Below are 23,321 nucleotides of genomic sequence, written 5' to 3' on the forward strand. Positions count from 1 at the left end.
ATCCTAATTGGGCTGAGTATATCAACTGATTGCAGTTTATAACCTAACTTAATAACAAGAGGCTGACATGGCCATTGTGTCTTCCTGAGCCATCCAGCCACAGGTGTATGCCATGTTTAATCTCACAAGTTATGTTGTCCCCTTCATGTTTTGACATTTGTCATTCCACCTGACAGCGACCTTGTGCCATTTATTTAATATCCCGCTTGGCCGTTCGTCCATTCAGTACCCTTGAGCTGAAAATATATCCACGTTGAAAAAGTATGTGGTTGTTTTCCTATTGGCAGAAACTGCTCGCCCACCGTTGCACAATGTTCGTGACAATCATAACTTTTCTAAGGTTGCAGCATGAAGTTTTGGCTGTGATGATCAGTGAACAGATTGCCCCTACTTAACCGAAGGGAGCATGTAATTCTCACCGCCAGCTGTCACGATGGCTTTTGATGCCTTCCTCAAGAGGCACCCTCCGAGATCGTGTCACGTGTGTAGCTGTGGCAGAGCCACTCGACTCGCCAGTGGGAAGGTTGTGAGGTCGCGTGCTGAATGGGGACACCGTACACGCAACCCATCACGCAGTCAGGGTCAGTAACATGATGATACAGGGTGCGGTCCGCCTGTGCTGGGTCGCCGTGTGGCTCGCTCTGTGAAAGGGAGCTCCTCACTTCCATGCTGGCCACACCTGGACACGGTCGCAGGCGTCTGTCGCGTAGGCCCAACGTCAGGTGTTGTGCTTTGTGAATGGATACTCGGGGGTTTGGGGGGGGGCAGCCCGGGTCTGTGTACAGGTTCACATAGCCCCACCGTCTCCTCTTAGTCCCACCGGTTCCACATCTATCACCCACCCCACCGTCTCCTCTTAGTCCCACCGGTTCCACATCTATCACCCACCCCACCGTCTCCTCTTAGTCCCACCGGTTCCACATCTATCACCCACCCCACCGTCTCCTCTTAGTCCCACCGGTTCCACATCTATCACCCACCCCACCGTCTCCTCTTAGTCCCACCGGTTCCACATCTATCACCCACCCACCGTCTCCTCTTAGTCCCACCGGTTCCACATCTATCACCCACCCCACCGTCTCCTCTTAGTCCCACCGGTTCCACATCTATCACCCACCCCACCGTCTCCTCTTAGTCCCACCGGTTCCACATCTATCACCCACCCCACCGTCTCCTCTTAGTCCCACCGGTTCCACATCTATCACCCACCCCACCGTCTCCTCTTTGTCCCACCGGTTCCACATCTATCACCCACCCCACCGTCTCCTCTTTGTCCCCCACGTTATCTGCTGGAACAGTCAGCAGCAATCCAATAGTTTTGCTGTGTATGTAAAATCAACTGTATTCTCGAATATAGTGAATTGTCTACAACCCACGTCTGCTTTTACAAATACAAAGTATTGCTCGACAGATGTTGTACACAATGTATGTGGCGATTGATAACTGTCTATGTATGGCGAACTTCTTTCTCACCATACGTAGCCAACCGTGCTAATTGGAGGCGCGGGAGATGGACAACAATCGAAACGCAAAAAGCAGTTCTAACGAAATGCGTTTTCAGTTTTGATTTAAAAGTATATATATATATAAACATAGCAGAAAACTGCAAACATTTAAAATAATTTGGCAATGTATTGTAAGATATAAAATCCACATTAATTGTATCATCCGTTTTGCTAAATATAACTTACATGGTAATTGTTGCTCGTTGAATTGTTTTCATATAGTATTTCCTGACATAACAAGAGTACAGTATCTTCTTGGTTCTTTCGGTAAAATCACGTAGAAGGGAAATAATAAAATAATAAAAATACAACATAATAATAGTGATTAAAGTTATAAATCACGTCAATTACCCATCCCGATTAACCATTAAATTCGTACTTTGCAAAATGTTCTCTGGAGTAATAAAATCTACGATGGCTATGAGTGCAATTTTTGCTTAATTATTTATCGTGTAGCTGACAGCATGTGTATCATACGTCTTATAGATATCAATTTGGAATGATTGAACTGCAAGTTGAAACAATTTTATTCGCACAGTAGGTAAAGGAATGCAAGATAAATTATGAATTAAAATTGTTAAATAAAATGACAACGACATATAATGGGACCTTTTTTCCAATATCAAAGAATGAAAAATAAGAATAGATTTTACCCTTCCTGGCAATACAACAGGTTTTAAGATGTTAAAACAACAAATATATACCTTTTGCAATCAAGTCTGCATTAACCACACGTACTTTTGGTGAACATGTTCGTCTTTTGGCGTTCTCTGGGCTGACATTAGTGAGACTAGGCCATAGAGAAGACTGCCTCTGGTGTAGGCCAATCACTTTCAAAGACAATGCCATGTTGTCAGAGCATGTGTTGTTTGCATGTTCGCCACAAGTACGTGTGGTTAATGCAGACCTAATTCCTTGCAAAAGGTATCTATTTGGTGTTTGAACATCTGAACACATGGTTCATTATCAGGAAGGGTAAACCCTATTCAGATTACAAAGTTATAGAAAACTGATTTCGCAATGATTATCATAGGGTGAACATGTATATGGTATCGCATCATATCACAGTAGAAGATGGCAGCTTTCAACGGGCCCCTGTCACGTGATAGATCACGACTCATGCCACCAGAATGAGAATATTTAGTTATACTGGCGTAATCCGATGAGCTATGAAGCTCTTTTTCACAGATGTCCAGTAGGATACCAACCCGGGGTCCGAACATCGATCAATGATCTCCCAGTTTCCAGAGCAACAGAGCATGCAACGTATCGCGAAAAAGAATGTTGTGGAAACAGAAGCTGCAGTTTGTCAAGCTTACCAAGCTGCAGAGTCTTAAGCTGCAACGTTTACAAAATCAACAACGGTTTCCACGACAGCTTACCAATCTGCAGCATCTACAACGTTCTCTGGCGCGTGTCGTGACTGGTGCTGCAAGATCCGACCATGTCCGTCCAATGGTCACCAAGCGGCGTTGGTTTCGGGTTGCCGAACGAATAAATTACGAGGTCGTGTTCATTACACACACAGTGCTCGCCACAAGTTAATCACAATACCTTGCTGATCTCGTCAAGGAGCATAAATCATCAAGTAAACTTCGGTCATCCTCTCATTGGCTTTTAGCTGGCCATCGAACAAAGATGGTCACGGCATCGCACGCTTTCAGATGCACTTCTGCAGCCGTCTGGAACGGTCTTCCTTCTGGTATTAGGAAGCCACTGGAGCTAAGCATTTTTCAATCTAGATTGAAAACGAATTTCTTTACAACTGGTGTTTATTTTGTTGTTGCTCCCCCACACATGCGATTAGCATGGTTGGCTACGTACTGTGGGAAATAAGTTTAATGTACATACAACATACAATCCTAGTTGCGGGGAAGAGAGGACAGTGGAGGGGGGGCTATGCCTATGGAGCCAAAGCGATGGGACAGAATAGGCCATGGTGGTCGTAACAGGAATAGCTCGGCACGCCTTGGGTCCAGTGGCTGGACGTGACATTTCCACGAGGTGGGGCTGTTGTGAGTGACCTCTGAAAATATGGTGTTCTCATGAAGAAAAACCTCCTCATGCTATTGGTATTCTATTGAAAGTGATATAACTGTCTTATCTACTCACGGTAGGCACTTATAAACAATACGAAACAAAACAACGCACTCAAATGCTGTCTCAATGACTCTCAAGTCCACACTACGCAACCCCTTTGGACACTGCCAATTGGCACAGTGCCACCTCGCGTTGTGACGTCGTCTCATTACAGCCATGGGCGCCTTTTTCACCGCCCTGAATTGGTCTCAGACGGCGTGTCTAAAACGCGAAGCCGATCGCAATGAACGAAGGAAAATGCACGTTGAAAGAATCATTAAACACAGCCAATTTTTTCTTCTGGAAAAGTATTTTCTTATTCGAAATTGAATTTTCTCATCTCCAGCTGCTTGTTGGTGCTCCGCCCCAGCGCCCCTAGTGGACGAGCCGCGCCTGCTTGGGTCACGTTTATTGTGATCGTGGAGCCGCAGCTTGTGAGACTCGCCTAAGGATCCATCTTCTTGGTTCTTTCGGTAAAGTCACGTAGAATGGAAATAATAAAATGATAAAAATAAAACATAATAAAATAATTCTCACGACGTTTCGGCCACAACGCAAGCAGCCGTCCTCAGGTGAAGACCAGGTCTGTCGACAAGACAGAGTCTGAATGACACGTCCTGGGCTTGGAGCGTCTATTTAAGCTGGGAGGGAGGAGGAAGAGCGCCTTGACAAAATAATTTGCATATCAAGAGGAATTTTTAGCATATTTATGTAATATTACACTATGTATTATTCTACCCACCCTACTGCACACCACACTGCTGCATTTCACAAGTAGTACTAGTCGCATATCTGCATTTCCCATAAATATGTTAAACTTCGTAGTTGTATTGTGAATATGCAGCAGTGTGGTGTGCAGTAGGGTGGGTAGAATAATGCATAGTGTAATATACATAAATATGCTAAAAAATCCTCTTGATATGCAAATAATTTTGTCAAGGCGCTCTTCCTCCTCCCTCCCAGCTTAAATAGACGCTTCAAGCCCAGGACGTGTCATTCAGACTCTGTCTTATCGACAGACCTGTTTTTCACCTGAGGACGGCTGCTTGCGTTGTCGCCGAAACGTCGGGAGAATTATTTTATTATGCTTTATTTGTATTATTTTATTATTTCCATTCTACGTGACTTTACCGAAAGAACCAAGAAGATGAATCTCTGCAGTCACGAAAGCTTCAAATCGAAATCGCCTAACGATGTTTGTGATACTGCGCCAAAGTCGTGCCCACCATGCAATGTTTTCACTAAAACGCAACTTCAGCCTCCTTCCCCCTAGCGGTTTATCCGAATTAAGGAAGTAGACACCAGAGATGTAGAGTTTATTGAAAGACACAGACAGGTTCAAAATATAAACGTCGGTAAAAATTATTAACAACGTACAATAATTATTACCGATTATAATCATTGTAATTCGCATTATGTCTATAGCTGTGTCTGTTATTCTCCAACCATTACCTCTCTGTGTGTAACCCGAATCGTTTGTTCAATATAATACTTTTGGACAAAATAAAAAAGTATCTTCAGCGCAGCAAGAGATGCACGCCCTGGATGATACTTTTGGAAAGTCCTTGGCAATGAAGTGTAGGGTTTTCATGACGGTAAACGATTGTAAGCTGCAGTTTTCGTTTCAAAAGACTCCTCTTGAAGGGCCTAATGAGACCCCCCGGGGAGTGTTGAAATTGTAAAGAAAAAAGCAAGGCAAATTACAATTTGCGTGCAGAAGTGAATATAATACATTTACGTAAAGTGAGTTTATTACAGTGCATAATGTGAGTCATTGTTTTTAAATTAGTGTGGTGTTCATGTGTAATTACAGCCCATGCTCCTATTGCACGGATATAATGGAGGCACACGTGCTGCTAATGTGGCCTGAGGTCAATTCACGTGGAATGTGCCTGATCTCGGAAGATCTCGGAAGATCGGTGGGGTTGAGCCTGGATAGTGCTTGTATGGGCGACCGAGATCCATAAAATCAGCTTGTCGTTATAGGCTTCGGTTACAGGTTTCTCTGGGGCTATGCTGAGGGCAGCAGTGTGGAGATGCTACAGCATCCATTGTTGTGCTGTCCTATGCTCTCAAGGCAATGTTCCCAACCTTCACTAACCCAAACTGACGAGTGTGGTGAAGTATGATACAAAAAATATATATATTTAGAAAATCCCATAACCCACACAGTGTGGGAAGGCCCTCATCCAGCAGTGGAATTTCCAAAAGGGTTGTAGATCATCATCATCATTAGTCATCTCCAATCTTGGGTCCACAGTCTTAGACCGCCACTGCTTCAGTGTGCTGTCACAACGTTGTCTCTCTTTTCCATTTATTTCTCTAAATCTTCACCACAATGCACAAATTCGCTCCAGCCCTCTGGTCTCATCACACGTCCCAAACATTTTATCTTCCTTATCGCTCTGGTATTCATACGTTGGTTGACTTTGCTTTGCGACCCAGCTGACTTTCAGGATTCTCCTTAGAATCCGCATTCGCATACTCGCCAGCTTTCGTTCCCATCGCTTCACTCTGATGTTGTAGGTGTGTTTTTATAACAATTAGTGTTGTTATAACAATTCTATATATATTTAAAGTTGCGCATTTTGATGTGACGTCACATTTCTCAAACCCTCCCCCCTCGTCACACATCATCACAAATGTCTGACCCCCCTCCTAGCTGTGTGACGTCATTTATAGACGGCCCCTATTCACATTTAATATGTGTATAGGTGTGATGTACGCAATTGTCTATTCATTTTGTGAGATATTTCCAGGCATCATTGTCTGATTGCATACTGACAATCTGATTATTTCTTTCCCATTCAGCGAAAATATGGCGCTGGTGTATACGCTGAGGCAGTAGGGCATTTCTCGTCTTCGAGAGTTGGAACACAGCTTTCCTTCCCCCAGTTAAATTTGATTTAGAGAGCCGTAGCACCGTTGTTTTTAAAATACATTCTATTGTACTCGCCGCAGACAACTGTAGCGACAACATACAGTGAGGGAAAAAAATATTTGATCCCCTGCTGATTTTGTACGTTTGCCCACTGACAAAGAAATTATCAGTCGTTAATTTTAATGGTAGGTTTATTTGAACATTGAGAGACAGAATAACAACAACAAAATCCAGAAAAACGCATGTCAAAAATGTTATAAATTGATTTGCATTTTAATGAGGGAAATAAGTATTTGACCCCCTTTCAATCAGAAAGATTTCTGGCTCCCAGGTGTCTTTTATACAGGTAACGAGCTGAGATTAGGAGCACACTCTTAAAGGGAATGCTCCTAATCTCAGCTTGTTACCTGTATAAAAGACACCTGTTCACAGAAGCTATCAATCAATCAGATTCCAAACTCTCCACCATGGCCAAGACCAAAGAGCTCTCCAAGGATGTCAGGGACAAGATTGTAGACCTGCAAAGGCTGGAATGGGCTACAAGACTATCGCCAAGCAGCTTGGTGAGAATGTGACAACAGTTGGTGCGATTATTCGCAAATGGAAGAAACACAAAAGAACTGTCAATCTCCCTCGGCATGGGGTTCCATGCAAGATCTCACCTCGTGGAGTTGCAATGATCATGAAAACGGTGAGGAATCAGCCCAGAACTACACGGGAGGATCTTGTCAATGATCTCAAGGCAGCTGAGACCATAGTCACCAAGAAAACAGTTGGTAACACACTACACCGTGAAGGACTGAAATCCTGCAGCGCCCGCAAGGTCACGCTGCTCAAGAAAGCACATATACATGCCCGTCTGAAGTTTGCCAATGAACATCTGAATGATTCAGAGGACAATCTTAATTTTGGAGCTTTCGTGACTGCAGGAATTATTCTTTGGTTCTTTTCGGTTATTTTTAGACGTGACTTAACCGAAAAGAACCAAAGAATGATTCAGAGGACAACTGGGTGAAAGTGTTGTGGTCAGATGATACAAAATGGAGCTCTTTGGTATCAACTCAACTCGTCGTGTTTGGAGGAGGAGGAATGCTGCCTATGACCCCAAGAACACCATCCCCACCGTCAAACATGGAGGTGGAAACTTTATGCTTTGGGGGTGTTTTTCTGCTAAGGGGACAGGACAACTTCACCGCATCAAGGGGACGATGGACGGGGCCATGTACCGTCAAATCTTGGGTGAAAACCCCATTCCCTCAGCCAGGGCATTGCAAATGGGTCGTGGATGGGTATTCCAGCATGACAATGACCCAAAATACACTGCCAAGGCAACAAAGGAGTGGTTCAAGAAGAAGCACATTAAGGTCCTGGAGTGGCCTAGCCAGTCTGCAGACCTTAATCCCATAGAAAATCTGTGGAGGGAGCTGAAGGTTCGAGTTGCCAAACGTCAGCCTCGAAACCTTAATGACTTGGAGAAGATCTGCAAATAGGAGTGGGACAAAATCTCTCCTGAGATGTGTGCAAACCTGGTGGCCAACTACAAGAAACGTCTGACTTCTGTGATTGCCAACAAGGGTTGTGCCACCAAGTACTAAGTCATGTTTTGCAGAGGGGTTAAATACTTATTTCCCTCATTAAAATGCAAATCAATTTCTAACATTTTTGACATGCGTTTTTCTGGATTTTGTTGTTGTTATTCTGTCTCTCACTGTTCAAATAAACCTACCATTAAAATTATAGACTGATCATTTTTTGTCAGTGGGCAAACGTACAAAATCAGCAGGGGATCAAATACTTTTTTTCCCTCACTGTATCTGGCGCCAAACTGTGCCGCATCGCCTTGTGGGAGCCTCGGTACGTGTACGTTATCGGAAAGGGTTACAGATGAGTTTTTAAGCATTTCTCCTCACGCCCTCAGCTTTTACCCTCTGATCTTGTATCGTCCGCGAGTGGGAGACGGTGTGTTCCATATGTCTGAATGAGCGAGTTAGAGTTGTCCATTTTTTCTTTTAATGTTAGAAAACCAGACGAAATCGATGAGGCACGGCTGATACGGAAAATGCCGGCGAACAAAAAAGCAAGTGCATTTTGTCGTGTTAATGTTATTGCGAGAATGGTCGGTGCGTATGTGATCAAGGCGGTATTTGCAGAGCTGACAGCTGATATCCACAATTTCCGCGTGAATTTCCATTCGCCGTATGTGGACGTCGTGTGCATGCGTATTGACGCCGTGGGACTTTTAGCGATGTGGCGGTTCAACAACGCATTACTATCGCGGCGACCTAGGCTTGATTTTGTGGCCAACTCACAACTGCTGCAGTGTTCTTCTTCGTACGGCTGATATTCAGTTTCAGTTTCATTTATTAGGTATAGCCCTGTGAGCCATTCGGCTCTTGAATCGGGTGCAACCGCAACAAACAAAAACGTGAACAAGAAACAACTTAAAGTGGTTACACACAAACAGAAAAATCCAGGAAATAACAGCAAAGTCTTCCGGAGAAAGCACCGTATATCAATGCTGTGTGCAAAAATCCCAGTGGGATGCAAGTCAAACAATTACAACCATAACACAATTTAGATTAAAGTTATCAGTCCAACTCTGTACTACAACAAACAAATATGACTAAACCAAAACGTTTTCGAAATCACCAAAATAAAGCTATAAAAGCAATGTAACAGTGATCATCGGAACTGTGATTGAAATTTTACAATAAACGACATAAACAACATGTACGACCAAACTTTGCAGCCATAGCTGGTTGCATGAGTCACTCCATGACAGCAGGAGTATCAGTAGGAGTATCAAACATTTTCAATGCACCTTTTTGATATAGGGCAACAGTTATAATGTTGCATTGAGGTGGTTGGGCCAAATAATTGCGTCAGGAGTAGCAGAGTGTGTCTCTGTGATGATGCCTCCTCCTTCGTACTTGTGAATTGGGCATTGAGTCGCGATATGTTTCACGATTCTGTTCTGACTCACCACAGTCGTACACACTGTATTTTTCCCCCCGCACCCGTGTATTAAGTGTCCAACATCTGCCATGGTTCGAGTGGATGCGGTTTAGGGTTGTGGTAATCGGAACTTTATGAAGAACCTGAGGCAGTGGAAGATCATCAACAATGGGGAGAAGAAGTCGCCAGTCATGGTGTAGAACCGACCGCTTGTGCGGCAGGATGGTGGCGCTGTGGTAGCAAATGTGTCTCACAGCAACAAGTCCTGGGTTAGATTCCAAACCCGGGCGCCTTTCTACATGACACTTAGGGGCCGTCCATAAATGACGTCACGCGATTTTGGACGATTCTTGACCCCCCCCCCCCTTCGTCACACGACGTCACAAAAAGTCAGACCCCCCCCCCTTAAATATGACGTCACAAAGCTCTGCCCCCCCCCCCCAAAAAAATGCTTCAAATCGCTTTAAACTATTGTCATTCTAGTGCGTATTTAATGTGGCGCTGCACTCTGATGTTGTAGGAGAAAACATGTATTTAAAAGTATATTTAATTAAGTAGAACGTGTTATCTATATTTATTTAAAGTTGCGCATTTTGATGTGACGTCACATTTCTCACCCCCCCCCCCCTCGTCACACATCGTCACAAATGTCTGACCCCCCCCCACTAGGTGTGTGACGTCATTTATGGACGGCCCCTTATATGTTCTCCACCTGTTCTATACGGGTTTCCTCCGGGTTCACAGATTTCCTCCTATAGCTACAAAAAAATGTATGCAATGTCATTCGACGCTTAAAACTTTCCTGAAAATTACTCAATTGGGATTACGCGTAGGAATATCACCACTTATTGTGAAAACATCACAGGACCCTCCTGAATAGCGTCCTTGAGACTTGGGGTGAGGCATTCTTGGGTAGACATAAACATAGCGTTCTGATGAATAATAATAAATCATTACCATCCTATACGCTGCGTCAGCTTTAATATGCGCATCGTGTGCGCCAATATAATTCGTTCCTTTTAGCTATACGGGCTGTTTTTTTGTATTCGTATGAACAGCGTTGGGAGCGTTGCTCGGTGCACCGCACTGCAATGCAGGTGAGACTGCCGTCTGGCAGGGTGAAGACAGCAAAGATGTGGAGATGAGATCAGCTGATTATGCGGCATTGCGGGGGACGATGTGGGAGACAAAGTCAACAGCCTCCACGAAGCAGTGGATTCGAGTTGATGATGATGATGAGGATAACAAGCTGGGTAGTGTTGTGCCAGAGCAGTTGACTCACAATTAGAAGCTTACAAATAACATTTCTTTATAGGGAATACATTCAACCCATCATCCCTCTAGACCAGGGGTCAGCAACCAAAACAAGAAGAAGAGCCATTTTTTGTTATTTCGAATTCGGTAAAAAAAATCAAATACTGAATATTTCAAGAGCAGCAACGCGTGTGAATATGAAGACGGTGGTTGCTTAATAAATAAACGTGACGAAGCGATCCTTAATGAGCCGCATGCCGCTCCAGAGCCGCAGGTTAACGACCCCTGGTCGACACTCTGGGGTCTATAAAGTACTGGCAATGTTGTAGAAATGCAGCAGTGGTTGTCTTACAACAGGGCTGGCTACCAAATGAGGTGAGCATTATGCCTGGGTCACTTTGGCAGAGAGACACTTAGATAATAACTGGAATGCATTCTCCATTTTTACATACCAAAGTGTTGTGACTGCTGATGACTACGTGAAATATTTTGTTTTTAATAAGCAAACAGGGATGATTGTTTTAAACACTTACCACACTTACATTTGCTGTTATTGTACTGATATTTGTGTGCACACATCACCAAGCCACCCCCCCCCCTGTATTGGATAGCATTTCTAATTGGCCTTGTTGGCAGAGCATCGTTTTGCCTTGGCCTGTTCAGCCATTTGAGCACATACTTTGTGTGTTGGGTGCACCAGTTGACATCTTGTTCTCGGGAAAGACACTGATTATGTGTTCCCTGTGTTTTTATGCTTGTTAAAACAAAAAAAACAAAAAATGCCCAATTGAAAAACTCGCGCTAACGGAGAGCGACCGAACATTGCGTTGTGTGTGCAAGTTTCGCATGTCCCGTTCACCTCTGTCCACCCCACCAGTGGTTAAACGCTTACTGTGGGTAATTTGGACAATTTAGTTAAAACATGTATTTCAATTTTTGTGGGGTTTTTTTCGTGCACTCACTCATTCGTTCTTTCAGTTTGGTTGGTCGCCTTCGTTCGCCGCTTTGTTCCCTCCCTTCACATCCGCTCTTTCTCTCCCTATTAAAAACAAATCACGGAGATTACTTGGACATGTACCGAACGTTCTCGGACACCCCTTGCTCTCATATTATGTTTTAACCTTTTTTCCTATTGTACGTGTCATTCGTTTACGACCATTGAATACCTCGCTTATTGTGCAACATTTTTTTAAAGGACCTTCTACTAATAATCTGCAATGTTGATGGTTTTTGTCTTCTGTTTTTGTTGCTCCTGCTGCTGCTGCTCATGCACACCACGGATCTCCCGTGTAAAAAAAGACAGGAATATGGCTAAACGGGGTCATCCGTGTCACGAATGAAATCAATTGGTGTTTTCAGGCTACATGAACCACCTTTTGAGGGTCGGCTTGTATGTATGTATGTACGTTGAACTTATTTCGCACCGTACGTTGCCAACCATGCAAATCGGAGGTGCAGCTTGCAGATGCAGAGACTTTTCCCGAGGGAGGCTTAGAAGCAGTAAAACCAGATGGTGGACAAAATATGTCAGGAAATGCAACAACGTCAAAGGATGGCAAATCTTGCTTTTCTAAATTGTGCAAGATACCACACGCCGCATTATTTAAATATATTAATCTGCATATTAATTGACTCATGAATTTGCAAGATTTTCCACTGTAAATTTGTGCCTCCTAGAAAATGTAATCCTAAGTCCCTTTTAATAAATCGAGTCAGAGTGATTTCCTCCTCAAATGAGCATTGGAGGCATTGGCACTCATCTCCTGTTCACAGCCCTGCAAGAGACAGTGGTGGAAATTCCACATTCCTATGGCAGGGTGAGCCTTTCTACTGGACAACCGCTGTTGAATTTCCCACAGCATGGTACTCATTTTGTTAACCCCTGAGGGGACCATGTGGCTGAGTCAAACCGGCGACCCAGGGTTTTGAACCTCGAAAAGCTCTCGATTGCAATCCAACCTCGCCATGCTGCTGAGCCACCCGGTCGTGATAATGAGAAAGGAGAGCACTGAGTTATGCTGTGGCCTGCCTCGGGCAAGCACACATATGCCAGCAGTAGTAATGAGAACGGAAGTGAGTTTATATATTAAAAAAACCTGCTGTCATTTTTTTTTACATTTGCTTTGTCTCAGTCGACCACATTTGGGAGGCATTTACTATAAAGTATTTTTTCCCCCCGAAATGTAATTACAATAGAATGTCTCATCAGGACTCTTGCAATTGCATTTAATACCGGTGTGTGGGCGTGCACTGGGCCTTTGTGATACAACCTCTCACTGGCTGTGCAGAAGAGTGGGCCTGATCGTGGCAAACTGGTAATGAGTGTGCAATCTGCTTTTCTCCCCCAGTCAAATAACCGTTGCGTTATTGCCTAAATACGATAAACTCTTGGCACAGTTTTGCCGTTATAATTCGAGCATTCCTTTATTTGTGTAAAAAATGATTAGGAGAAGAAAAATAACCTATTTTGCATTTTCACTCAACCTGATCTATTATACTTTGCTGAGCAGGGCATGAGTGGTGTGCCGTGATTGGCAAATATTTAGGGAGGTTACAACTTCTTGTTCCGCTGAGACCCATGGTTCGAGTATGTGTGATTTGACGTGGTTTTCAAGTGTAGTGACTTAATAATGGTCTGACCCCAGTTACCAATGATAGCATGAAAAAATAATCGCGTTCAATTTGTTTCTGCACTTATCTTGGCTAAATTCCGGCTCTGAGAATAAAACAAAAGTATTGATTCTCATGTATCGAACATTACTCGAGGTGGGAAAGTGTCAAAGGTAACTCTGATATTTGCTTCCTTGTATGTGTGTTGAACTTTTTTCGTACCGTACATAACCAACTGTGCTAATTGGTGGTTGGGGGGACGTACAACATAAAGGGTTACACTGCGATAGATATGATGGACACTTTTTCTCATGACATAATGCTGAGAGCACAATCAAGATGATGTGTCGTTAAAGTATGTGATATTGAAGTTCTCCTTTGTACATAATGATCACTCTGTTCCGTTTTTCTCTCTTTCAGTGAAAAAGGCAAAAGACCTGAAGTTCAGTGGTGTGAAGCTTTATCCTGGCAAGGATGGTGGACAAAAGTTCTCAATTCGTACGTTTGTATTCTAAACACTTCACAGCGATGGCAACACAAAGTGTCCTTGTTAAGCGCCCGATAAATGCAAATCCTGATTTTTACGCCTCGATGCACGTTGTCGTGAACTGAAGAATTTTTTTTTAATGAGGTAAATTTGATAAATCATCGCCTACTGCGCGCGACATTTTTAGCTCTCAAGTCATGCTGTCTCCCTGTTCACATGAGCACTGTGGCAACACTTCACTTTGATCCTCACCCCCTGTGTATCGATAGTAACATGTTAATGTGCCATTTTAATGAGGGACTACTTGCTGTGTGGTGTTATCCTGGTGTGGTCTGGCACTGTTTTAATCTTGTTTTTGCTGCCTTTTCCAAGCTTGATAAATAGGACTTATACAATATTTTTTAAATGACTTATTTATCTATTTTGCACTCATATTGTGTTTTTTTTGTGTTGTTTGCTCTTGTAACTTTGCTGACCCCGTGCCCATACTGGGACATCTGTGACAAAAAGAGCTTCATAGTTCATCGGATTCCTCCTCCAGTCAAAATGAAGATTCTGATTCTAATCTCTTTGGTCATGGTGGAAATACCACATTCCATTGGTAGAGGTCAGACTCTCCATCAATTGACCCTTTTTGAGTTACCACACATTGATCCCAATTTTTACCGGGATCTGAAGCTTCTATGACGAGAGGAGATCAATGCTTATTTTAAGGTGTTCCAGAGGTCCGGAATGATATTATAGTTGTATTTTATCCATATGTTAATCGACTATTGTTTAAATATTAAATCGTCCTATGACATATCACCTAGAATGCACATCACCTAGATTTAATCAGATCTGCAGTGCAGAAATATCTATTGTTGTACCCTACCGTTCTGCAACGCCAATGCTCCTCACTTTCACCAAGCCACGCTAGTCAGCGTAGTCAAAGAACCACTCGCGTGGCGATGCCTTCATTCTGCAGTGTACGTATGTTGAGATTCTTTCGCACCCTACGTAGCCAACCTTAATTAACAGAGGTGCGGGGGAAGGACAACAAACTAACAACAATACAAATCAGTTCGAAAGAAATTCGTTTTAAATCTAGAGCAGTGGATTGTACAATGTGTGAGTCTTCGTGAAGCATTTACGGTTCCATATCGCCGTGCTTTTTTTGTTGTTGCCACTTACCTGGAGGTTCACTGTCGACTGCGCAACTGCTGCATGATCTAGTGGAGGGGAGGGAGTGGCGATGTCCTGTGGGCGTCACGCCGTTGTGATCTCCTCTCTCTCTGTCTCTCACAGCCAGCGAAGGGGGACTCACACAGGCGTCAAACTCATGCGGAGACCCCGGAGACCTGGAACGTGGCATGAGAACCGGCTCCGATTTCAGGTGACGGGGGGGAGATGGCAGAGAGTGATGGCGTTACGCTCGGCTCGCGACGCTGGGATCCGTTCACCGCATATTGCCTACGTGTGCGTGGCTTCAGGTTGCCAATATCGGCTGAGATTGTAACGGCGATGTCCTGCTTTCGATTCCCGGCAGGCACCTTTTGATTAAGTGGGAGTTTTCAAGCCGGTCAATAATGAGTGCAAAAAAGCAACTCGTCAAAAACAACTCATCGTAAATTTTGTTTGACAATCAATTTTGGATCATTCCAACTTTGATAAATTCAACTTTAATGCTGATTTGGCCACCTACGTCCTCCTTCGTACGAAGTGCCGGCTTTGATAGGTGCTCACGAACAGCATTTGCCCCAGTATATATATGTCTTTGTCTGTGTGCAGCCATGCATGTGTTTGTCTGTGTTTGAATGCGCTAGTTCGCGTGCTGCACTACAAACCTGGCTGCCGAGTTCGATACCTGCTCATGGCGAAAACCAGTGGACATTATCTGAACCAGTCCTGGGCCTCCCCTAGCTCGACTCAGCCTCAAATGAGTACCTGGTATGGGGTGTAATCATCACCACCAGGGATACAAAGGCGGCCGAGTCTGGTGCTTTCCACCCAGCCTCTTGTGTGCTGGGCTAGGTGCTCGCTAAGAGCCCTTGCCCCAAAAGTTTGTTGAGGCTATACGGTGGACCCTTGTCTTTGTCTGAACGCACAACCGAATCTGGTGGCGATCCCCATACAGACTTGGAGCCACCATCCAGTTCACCTGTGACGAGGGATTCGTTCTGCTTGGATCGAAGAGCATCATCTGTCAGCGGGTGGCGGATGTGTTTGCAGCCTGGAGCGACCAAAAGCCACAGTGTAAAGGTTCGTCCGTTTAAGGAGTCAATATTCCAGTCAACGGGACAGCTTTGGGCAATGCTCCTCCTTATGAACTTGGTGAATGTTTGTTCGTTTCTGGATGGCGGTAACCATGTCCAGTGGCTGCAAGCATGCGGTAGCCGTTACACGCATACGCTGATGGGAGGGTGACGTTTGATAGTGTAATAAATGCGTTGGTTTTCATTCGTCGTGAAAAATAATCCCACATTTGGAAATTCCTGAGTAGCATAATATGATTTCTGGACGTGTGTTAATTTAAAATGGGATCCTCATAATCATAAGGTTGCTAATTGAAATCATGACGATGTGGTTGACTCAATACATCATCTCACTGGGGTGAATAAATCGAGTTACCACTTTGTGAAACATCAACAGTGGTTGTCCTGTGTATGAATTGCTCCTGCCATAGGAATTTGGCAAAGTCACTACTTGGTTCAACGCAATGCTCGCTTGAATATCGAGCTTTGCCTATTTTGGTTATCTTTGCATGAATTCCTTTAGTGTTAGACTATAGCTAATCATGTTCAGTATTAAATCATGCAGGGTGGAGTATAAATGACTTACCCTGTACATCTCTGATAGCTCTGTGGATGGTTATTGTTTATTGTGTGTGTTCATAAAAGCATCAAGGGGCAAATATTTGCATCATGGAAGGATTTGTCCGGACATGATAAACATCTCTGTTAGATATTGTCTCCATGTAAGTTGCGACATTCTGGAAATAATAATGTCAGTTCACTGCCTTGTGATCGTGTTCCATTGTGTTCCATTCCCGGCCATGGCTAATATCAGTGGCACGTGATATCTGAACTGGTCCTGAGCGATCCCAATGTATTTTTTTTTCTACGAGGTAAAGCCCACTGAGCTATGTAGCTCTTTGTTCATACACGACCTGGCCATAAATTATAGCTCAACGAAAGTGGCTTATCATCATGTGGAAAGGTACTGCAGCCAAATACACCAAACGCGTGTTGATTCTAAATGTGGAGGGAAACACCGAAGGACCTGGAGAAAAGTCCACGTGACCATGAGGAGAGACATACAAAATTACAAATAGACAGGCTTCAGGGTCGGGATCGAACCCACGACTTCCTGCATACCAGCGAGGTAGTTAACATCTCGCCACCACGGCATCATTAACCACGCACTCATTAACATTAGTCATCCGGCAAAGGTTAATTGAGTTTCAAGTCTCCGGCTTGTTTTGTATGTGCGAGGAAGCCAGAGTGGCCAGAGGCAACCCCCCATGCGGGAGGAGATGTCACTCACATCCCTCGGGCTACCTCATAGCCCTGAGCAGTTGAGAGTCTCAGTAATCTCTGTGTAATCCACCAACCTGCTCTGCGAAACACAATTGCAGGCGTGCATCACCACGCTCAGCACATTTCATCTCAATGAGCTCTGCTGTGGTTAAATTAATGGAATTTCATCGACTGATTGATTGATTTAGAATATACCAAGCCTGTTGGTGCACTCTCTACAGAAGGAGATGTATGGGCCATTAAACGGCTACATTTGTCTGCGATGTCCGTACAATGTCCTCTTCTTTTGCTAATAGAATGGCATTAAAAAGATAAAAAAGATTGGCCTATCCTTTCCAGGCTGACAATTGTCTCAACACTTTGGTCAGAAATTAGACCCTAATGGCTCATCAACAACCTTATCTCGGTGTCACTTAAATACTTATCTCAGTCACCCACCAACCTCCATGATACACGCGTGCCCAACCTATGGCAACCTCTTATTATTTCTACAATGCCTTCTGCCTGCCTTTGCTCTGTTCACAATGTTCAAGTTGCTTAGCTCTTCCTGCGATTGATGTCCGAATGTCCTCACTTCAAATGCCAGAATCCTCTTTCCTGATTTCTTGCTAAAGCCCAGCACTCTGACCAATGGGAGTAATGGGCATTGCCCCTTCCTCGGGTCCCCGTCTCCGAACACTAACCCTAATCTCTGGATTCTTCCAACATTAATCGTATTCTGAATGTCCAAGTCGCTTACCCTGTGCTCTCATGAAAATTCCTGGTATCCACTCTCATCCACTTACATTAATTTCTTAAACAACCTCTTCTAAAAACAGCACACAGGGGGCCTTCCTTCGTCAATATGGCCATATGTTCTCTCAGTCTCTCCCCATGCCTCCATCTCTCTCGCCAGCTCTCAAAAGGTTGCCGTGTTTTCAAGGCCCGTTAATTTTAACTGAACACTGCCTTAACTCTATGCTGTTCGTTCGCCCACGCTTTCCGCATGATAACAGCCGCGGTCCGAAGATTCGAGGCTTAGGTGACACATACTCTCAGATCACTACGCAGCTTAAAATGATTTGTAGGATATATACGATGGCAGGTTACGCCACCCTTGAAGGAGAGAATGTTGTCTGAGAGGTAGACCCCTCAGCTGGTTAATTAAAATTCACATACTTAATATATTAATATTACACATTTGATTTCGTATTTTGTTGCATGTTTATTAAAACCACCTGTGTATACCACTTGTACAGCGAGTTCCAATCCCAGTCAGGGATGCAACTGGTCTCATCACCCTTCTGGCAGGTCGATAAAAAAACACGTGCCACTTTTGAGACATCACAATCGTGGTTGTACTGTCGTGAAGCGTGTCCTCAACGTGGAATTTTCACCACAGACTCGGAACTATATAAAATAGTGTTAAAGTAGGGAGGCCCTTTAACGTTGCCTCGTTTGACTGTTGAGTTTATTTGATTTGTCATGTGGATGTCGGTTCCGTTTAGCAAGCTTGCCCGGCTATTTTACGAGGGATATCCATGGCTGCGTGAGCACAGCAGCAGCAACAAAACAAATACGTCACATCAACATTGCAGAGAATGAGTGGTGGAGTCCTTAAGGGACATTGCACAGCCAACAAACGATGTATTTGACGGTTGCGAAGGAAATGCACGCAAATAAAAACAATGGTTCTAATATAATATGAGAGCGAGAGGTTGCCAAAAAAGTTAGGTAAAGGTGGCAGTAGGGCTCTGTGTGTTGGTTTGAAAAAAAAATAAACTAAATTGAGGGACAAAAATAAACGAAAATTATAAAACTAGTTTTTGTATTCCCAGGTAAGGCCTCACTGAGCTATGTAGCTCTTTTTTCAGAAACGACCTGGCCACAAATGATAGCTCAAAGAAAGTGGCTTACCATATGGAAATGTATCGCAGCCAAATGCTCCAAATGTATGTTGAATCTATATGTAGAGGGAAAAACCCGAGGACCTGGAGAAAAATCCACTGAACCATGGGGAGAACATGCAAACTCCAAATATACATCGGGCGTTGGGATCGAACCCGGGCGAGGTAATTGAATCTTGAAATGAAGGGAAAGCTCAACACAGTGGCTTAACATTCCAGAAACGGGCTGAAGTGGTATGCAAGAGATAGACCTGGGTGTTGTTTTGACCGCTTATGGGTTAACCACCCCTTAATGTGGCCATCTGTGAATCATGAAATGTGGCCAGGTTTCACGTAATAAAAAATTCAAAATTTTAAAGGGTGGCTTCTGAATTGCAATCAAGGTCACTCACTGTTCCAAAGGTCTCGTTAAAAAATGTTTTGCCTGTGGCAATGTTTACATTTCCTTAATTGTTGCTTTTGCAAAAATAAATATAAAACTCGTGTGATTCTAAACAAGTGGGATATGTTGTAAGTGTATTGCCCTTAGGCTAAAGATGCATGACTATTGGATGAATATGAGGGATATAATAATTTACATCCGTTTGTCAATCCACTGCTGGATGAGTACCTCCCATTTAGTGAAGCGGGGTACAGGCCCCAATCAAATGTCACCACTGCTTCTATCTCGGCGTGATGCTTGAGTCCTGTTTAAATGCATTACAGGCAGGTGCTACCTATCAGGTTCACTACTTTATAACGCAAGTGTTTGATATTTAAATTTAAGCAAATTTAAGCAACACAACAGATATAGGAAAAATGCATAAAAACGCGACAGCCTTAATGAACTATACTTTTTATTTTACCAGGTCTGGCCCACTGAGCTATGTAGCTTTTTTTCAGAAGAGGCCTGGGCACAAACGATAGCTCAACAAAGTGGCTTAACATGTGGAAATGTACAGCAGCCAAATAATGAAAATGCATGTTAATTCTAAATGTGGAGGGATAAACTGGCGGACCCGGAGAAGAATCCACGCGATCACGTTGAGAACATGCAAACTCCAAACATTGGGCAGGCGTCAGGTTCAGGATCGAACCCACAACCTCCTGTATACCATGCGAGGGAGTTAACATCTCGCCACCGCAGCACATTAAAGCACATGTAAGGCAAACTCTACCTTCATCTCCAGCCCTGGTCAAGACACATCGAGAGAGATATACATCTCTAAGCGTGGGGGAATGCATGGGTGGGGGGCACAAGAGTAGAAACGAGGCGATCGAGGGAGAGAGGGCAGGGCAAGAGTGGATGGCGAGGTGCCAGCAACGACGGCGAAAGGAATCCGGTGGAGGGCGAATCAGCCTCGCGCTGAAGCGTCTCGCGCATGGCACGCTACGTACTCAGATTGTAAATGTTGTGGCTTTGCTCTCCAACACACCAGTGTGCTGTACTCGTAACGAATTTGCACGTTCTGTTTACGTGACGAACCTTACTAATTGGCTGCGTCGGGTGGTGGCGGGTTTAACGACACATTTATATATTTACGCGATCTAACCCCCCCAAAAAAACCCAGTATTATTGCTATTCTCAAAGTTGCTGCTGCTGTTGATGATGATGAAAAGGGCGGTGCAACTCGTAACGCACGTAGAGTATTTCACAGACATGAGTGATCGTGACCCTTGATGAGTGGAGAACGCCAGACACAAGATGCAAGGCCTTGACGTTTCTCTTAAAAGTTGTGAGAATACCGAACTGCGGTGCTGCTGCTGATGATGTCCAGCCGGGGATGGCATTCCAGATGGCTGGGGGAGGAGGGCGGCTGCCACGGAGAAATGAAACCTGGCAAGCGACGGTCCTGGTCCATCGGTAAAGACAACGCCCAAGACACGTAGCCCACGGTCTAGCCTTCAAGGGACTTTTTGGGGGCAAGTGCTGTTAGCGAGCAACCTGTGAAGGAGTGGCGAACTGCGGAGTTGCTGTAGTGCGGTGGGGGGGCGGAAGGTGAAAATGGCAAAAGGCTTTCGTGAATATCGCCGCTGTCGGCAACGTGGACATGAGACTGGCGAATGGATGAAATGAATAGTCTTTGACTGCCGCAGATTATAATGAGGCCCGTGCTTTGTGGGAGGAGGCAAGTGTCTTTGCACGGCAGGCTTGGCAAGGAAACGCAGCTTTTGCTTTGGCGCGCGATGTGAAGAGAGGCTAGAAGCCGGAGAGGGTTAGGGGAGACAGGCCTAGTCAGTCGCCATAGCGGAGGAGGACGAGCTGCCTGACAGATGGACTAATGCGAGACTTGGCGAGGGCATCGACCATTGAAGTACGGTTAGAAGGTGGGGAGGGCAAAGGGAGGGAATGGAGCAACGATGGGAGAATGAGAGGCGAGGAAGGGTGGCGTGGAAGGTGGCTAAGCACGTAAACTCTGCCTTGTTTTTTTGTCTTCGTAAACGAGGATGTCACTACTAAGCCAACTGCGTTCATGCTCGACTTGTTGTAAATTATGGCTTTGTGAACGTATCATTTCACACTCGTTTGGACCCTCAAAATATCAGGACCTCGGCGTGCAAAACGATAACGAGATGAATCCTCAGTAGTACGTTCATACGAACGGTGTGCCATTACCTTTATATAGAGAAGATTTCTCCCTCGTGCACGTACGTCTGTTAAGAGGGATGCAAATACAATGGCGTTTTATGTTCATTCATTCACTCGTCCATTTATTGGGTAATTAATATTAATTAAATGGTTTGTGGATGAGTTCCTTAATGCTGTCCATCGGGTTTACATTATAATCAGTGTAAAATACTCGCTTGTTGAACAGCATTTATATTCTTTGCGCTGCACGCAACAATGCTTTTCTTTTTTCGGCTCAAAATTTGTAACCTTGCAAGTTCAGTGCCAGTCAAGGGTCAATGCGTCTGGGTTCAGCGAAACGAGTAAACGTGCAACGTTGGCCCCAACGTCTCCGAAGGACCTTCCTGAAAGTCGACCTCGGCCATCGTTTGGGCGAAGCTGCTCTCTCCCATGGGAATGTGGGATTTTGATTGCAGGGCCGAGGAGATTAGCCGAAAACCCCGAGCTCATTTTAGTACGGGAACACTGACTTTGAACTTGATGAAAATGAACTGAGTAAATTAAATACACGATGTGCGAGGACAGGTTTTCCCCATGGCTGTCGTGTTACGCCAGATTCAATGAGCTACCCCACCACTTCAGAGAGTGATCTCTGAACTGGTCCTGGGCCTCCCCTAGGTCGACTCCATCACAAATAAGCACTGCATCTGGTGCAATGGGTAAACATCACCACTAGTGAGACAAAGGCGGCCTTGAGCGTGGTACCGACCACCCATGCCCCCCTTTGTGTGCCGCGCCGGCCTTCATAGGTGCTCTGCAGCAGTGAGAATTTACTCTGCAGCAGTGAGAATCAAAGTGCACCGCTGAGTCGGGCAGTTTAAATCATGTAAGGCCCATCGAGCTTAAGAAGTTATTTTTTTCCCAAATGGTAAACCGGCCAAATCATCCGATACGGTATGAAGTAGATGTGTAAGACTCCGTGACATCATTTACAAGAGTAAGCAATCGTCCGCCAGGTTGCGTACCTGTCAACCCCTTATCAGTGCCTACCTTATCACAGACCAATTTAGACCTTATTGATCACCCCGTGCCCTTATAGATCTCAACGTTCATCCTCCAAAGTTCCATCACAACGGAGCAAGACAAACAAGTAAAACATTTTTTGCCTGTATTGAAACGGCCGTACACCGTATGGACCTGAAAACTCAATTGATCTGTTGAAGAACACGGGTAATCCGTATGGGTTGACAGGTATGAGGTTGTCACGATCCACAATTTAACCACTAAACATTGCACACGGTGGAAAAGTTGGGAATACAGCCACGAGGCTAACACGTATTACTACCGCCGGCACAATTATCTCATTGTTTCATCATTGTTTCACGAGTCACAATAACTATGAGTATCATTGTTAGCTCTTCATTAACAGACAAGTGATGGACTCTATTGATTGTATTTCGACTTCCTGTGAGTAAAATTGCAAACTGATTGCGTGCCAATTAGGATGATCTAATAATGTAATCATAGTAGCATGTGCACCGTGCCGTGATGTAACGGTAATTACATATTTTACGATGGGGGTCAGGCATCCGTTCGAC

General features: G+C 44.4%; 1 protein-coding gene across 1 annotated transcript in view; it reads left to right on the forward strand.

The window, feature by feature from the left end:
* LOC144724936 (CUB and sushi domain-containing protein 1-like) overlaps nt 1-23,321 on the forward strand; it is a 684,194-nt gene that overhangs the window by 281,775 nt on the left and 379,098 nt on the right. Inside the window, exons 7-9 of the mRNA XM_078604260.1 lie at nt 13,705-13,782; nt 15,059-15,146; nt 15,888-16,012. Of these exons, the coding sequence (XP_078460386.1) occupies nt 13,705-13,782; nt 15,059-15,146; nt 15,888-16,012 (291 nt within the window). The remainder of the gene's footprint in view (nt 1-13,704; nt 13,783-15,058; nt 15,147-15,887; nt 16,013-23,321) is intronic.

The sequence above is a fragment of the Lampetra planeri genome, chromosome 22 (assembly GCF_965212315.1).
Source record: "Lampetra planeri chromosome 22, kcLamPlan1.2.h2, whole genome shotgun sequence".
NCBI lineage: Eukaryota > Metazoa > Chordata > Hyperoartia > Petromyzontiformes > Petromyzontidae > Lampetra > Lampetra planeri.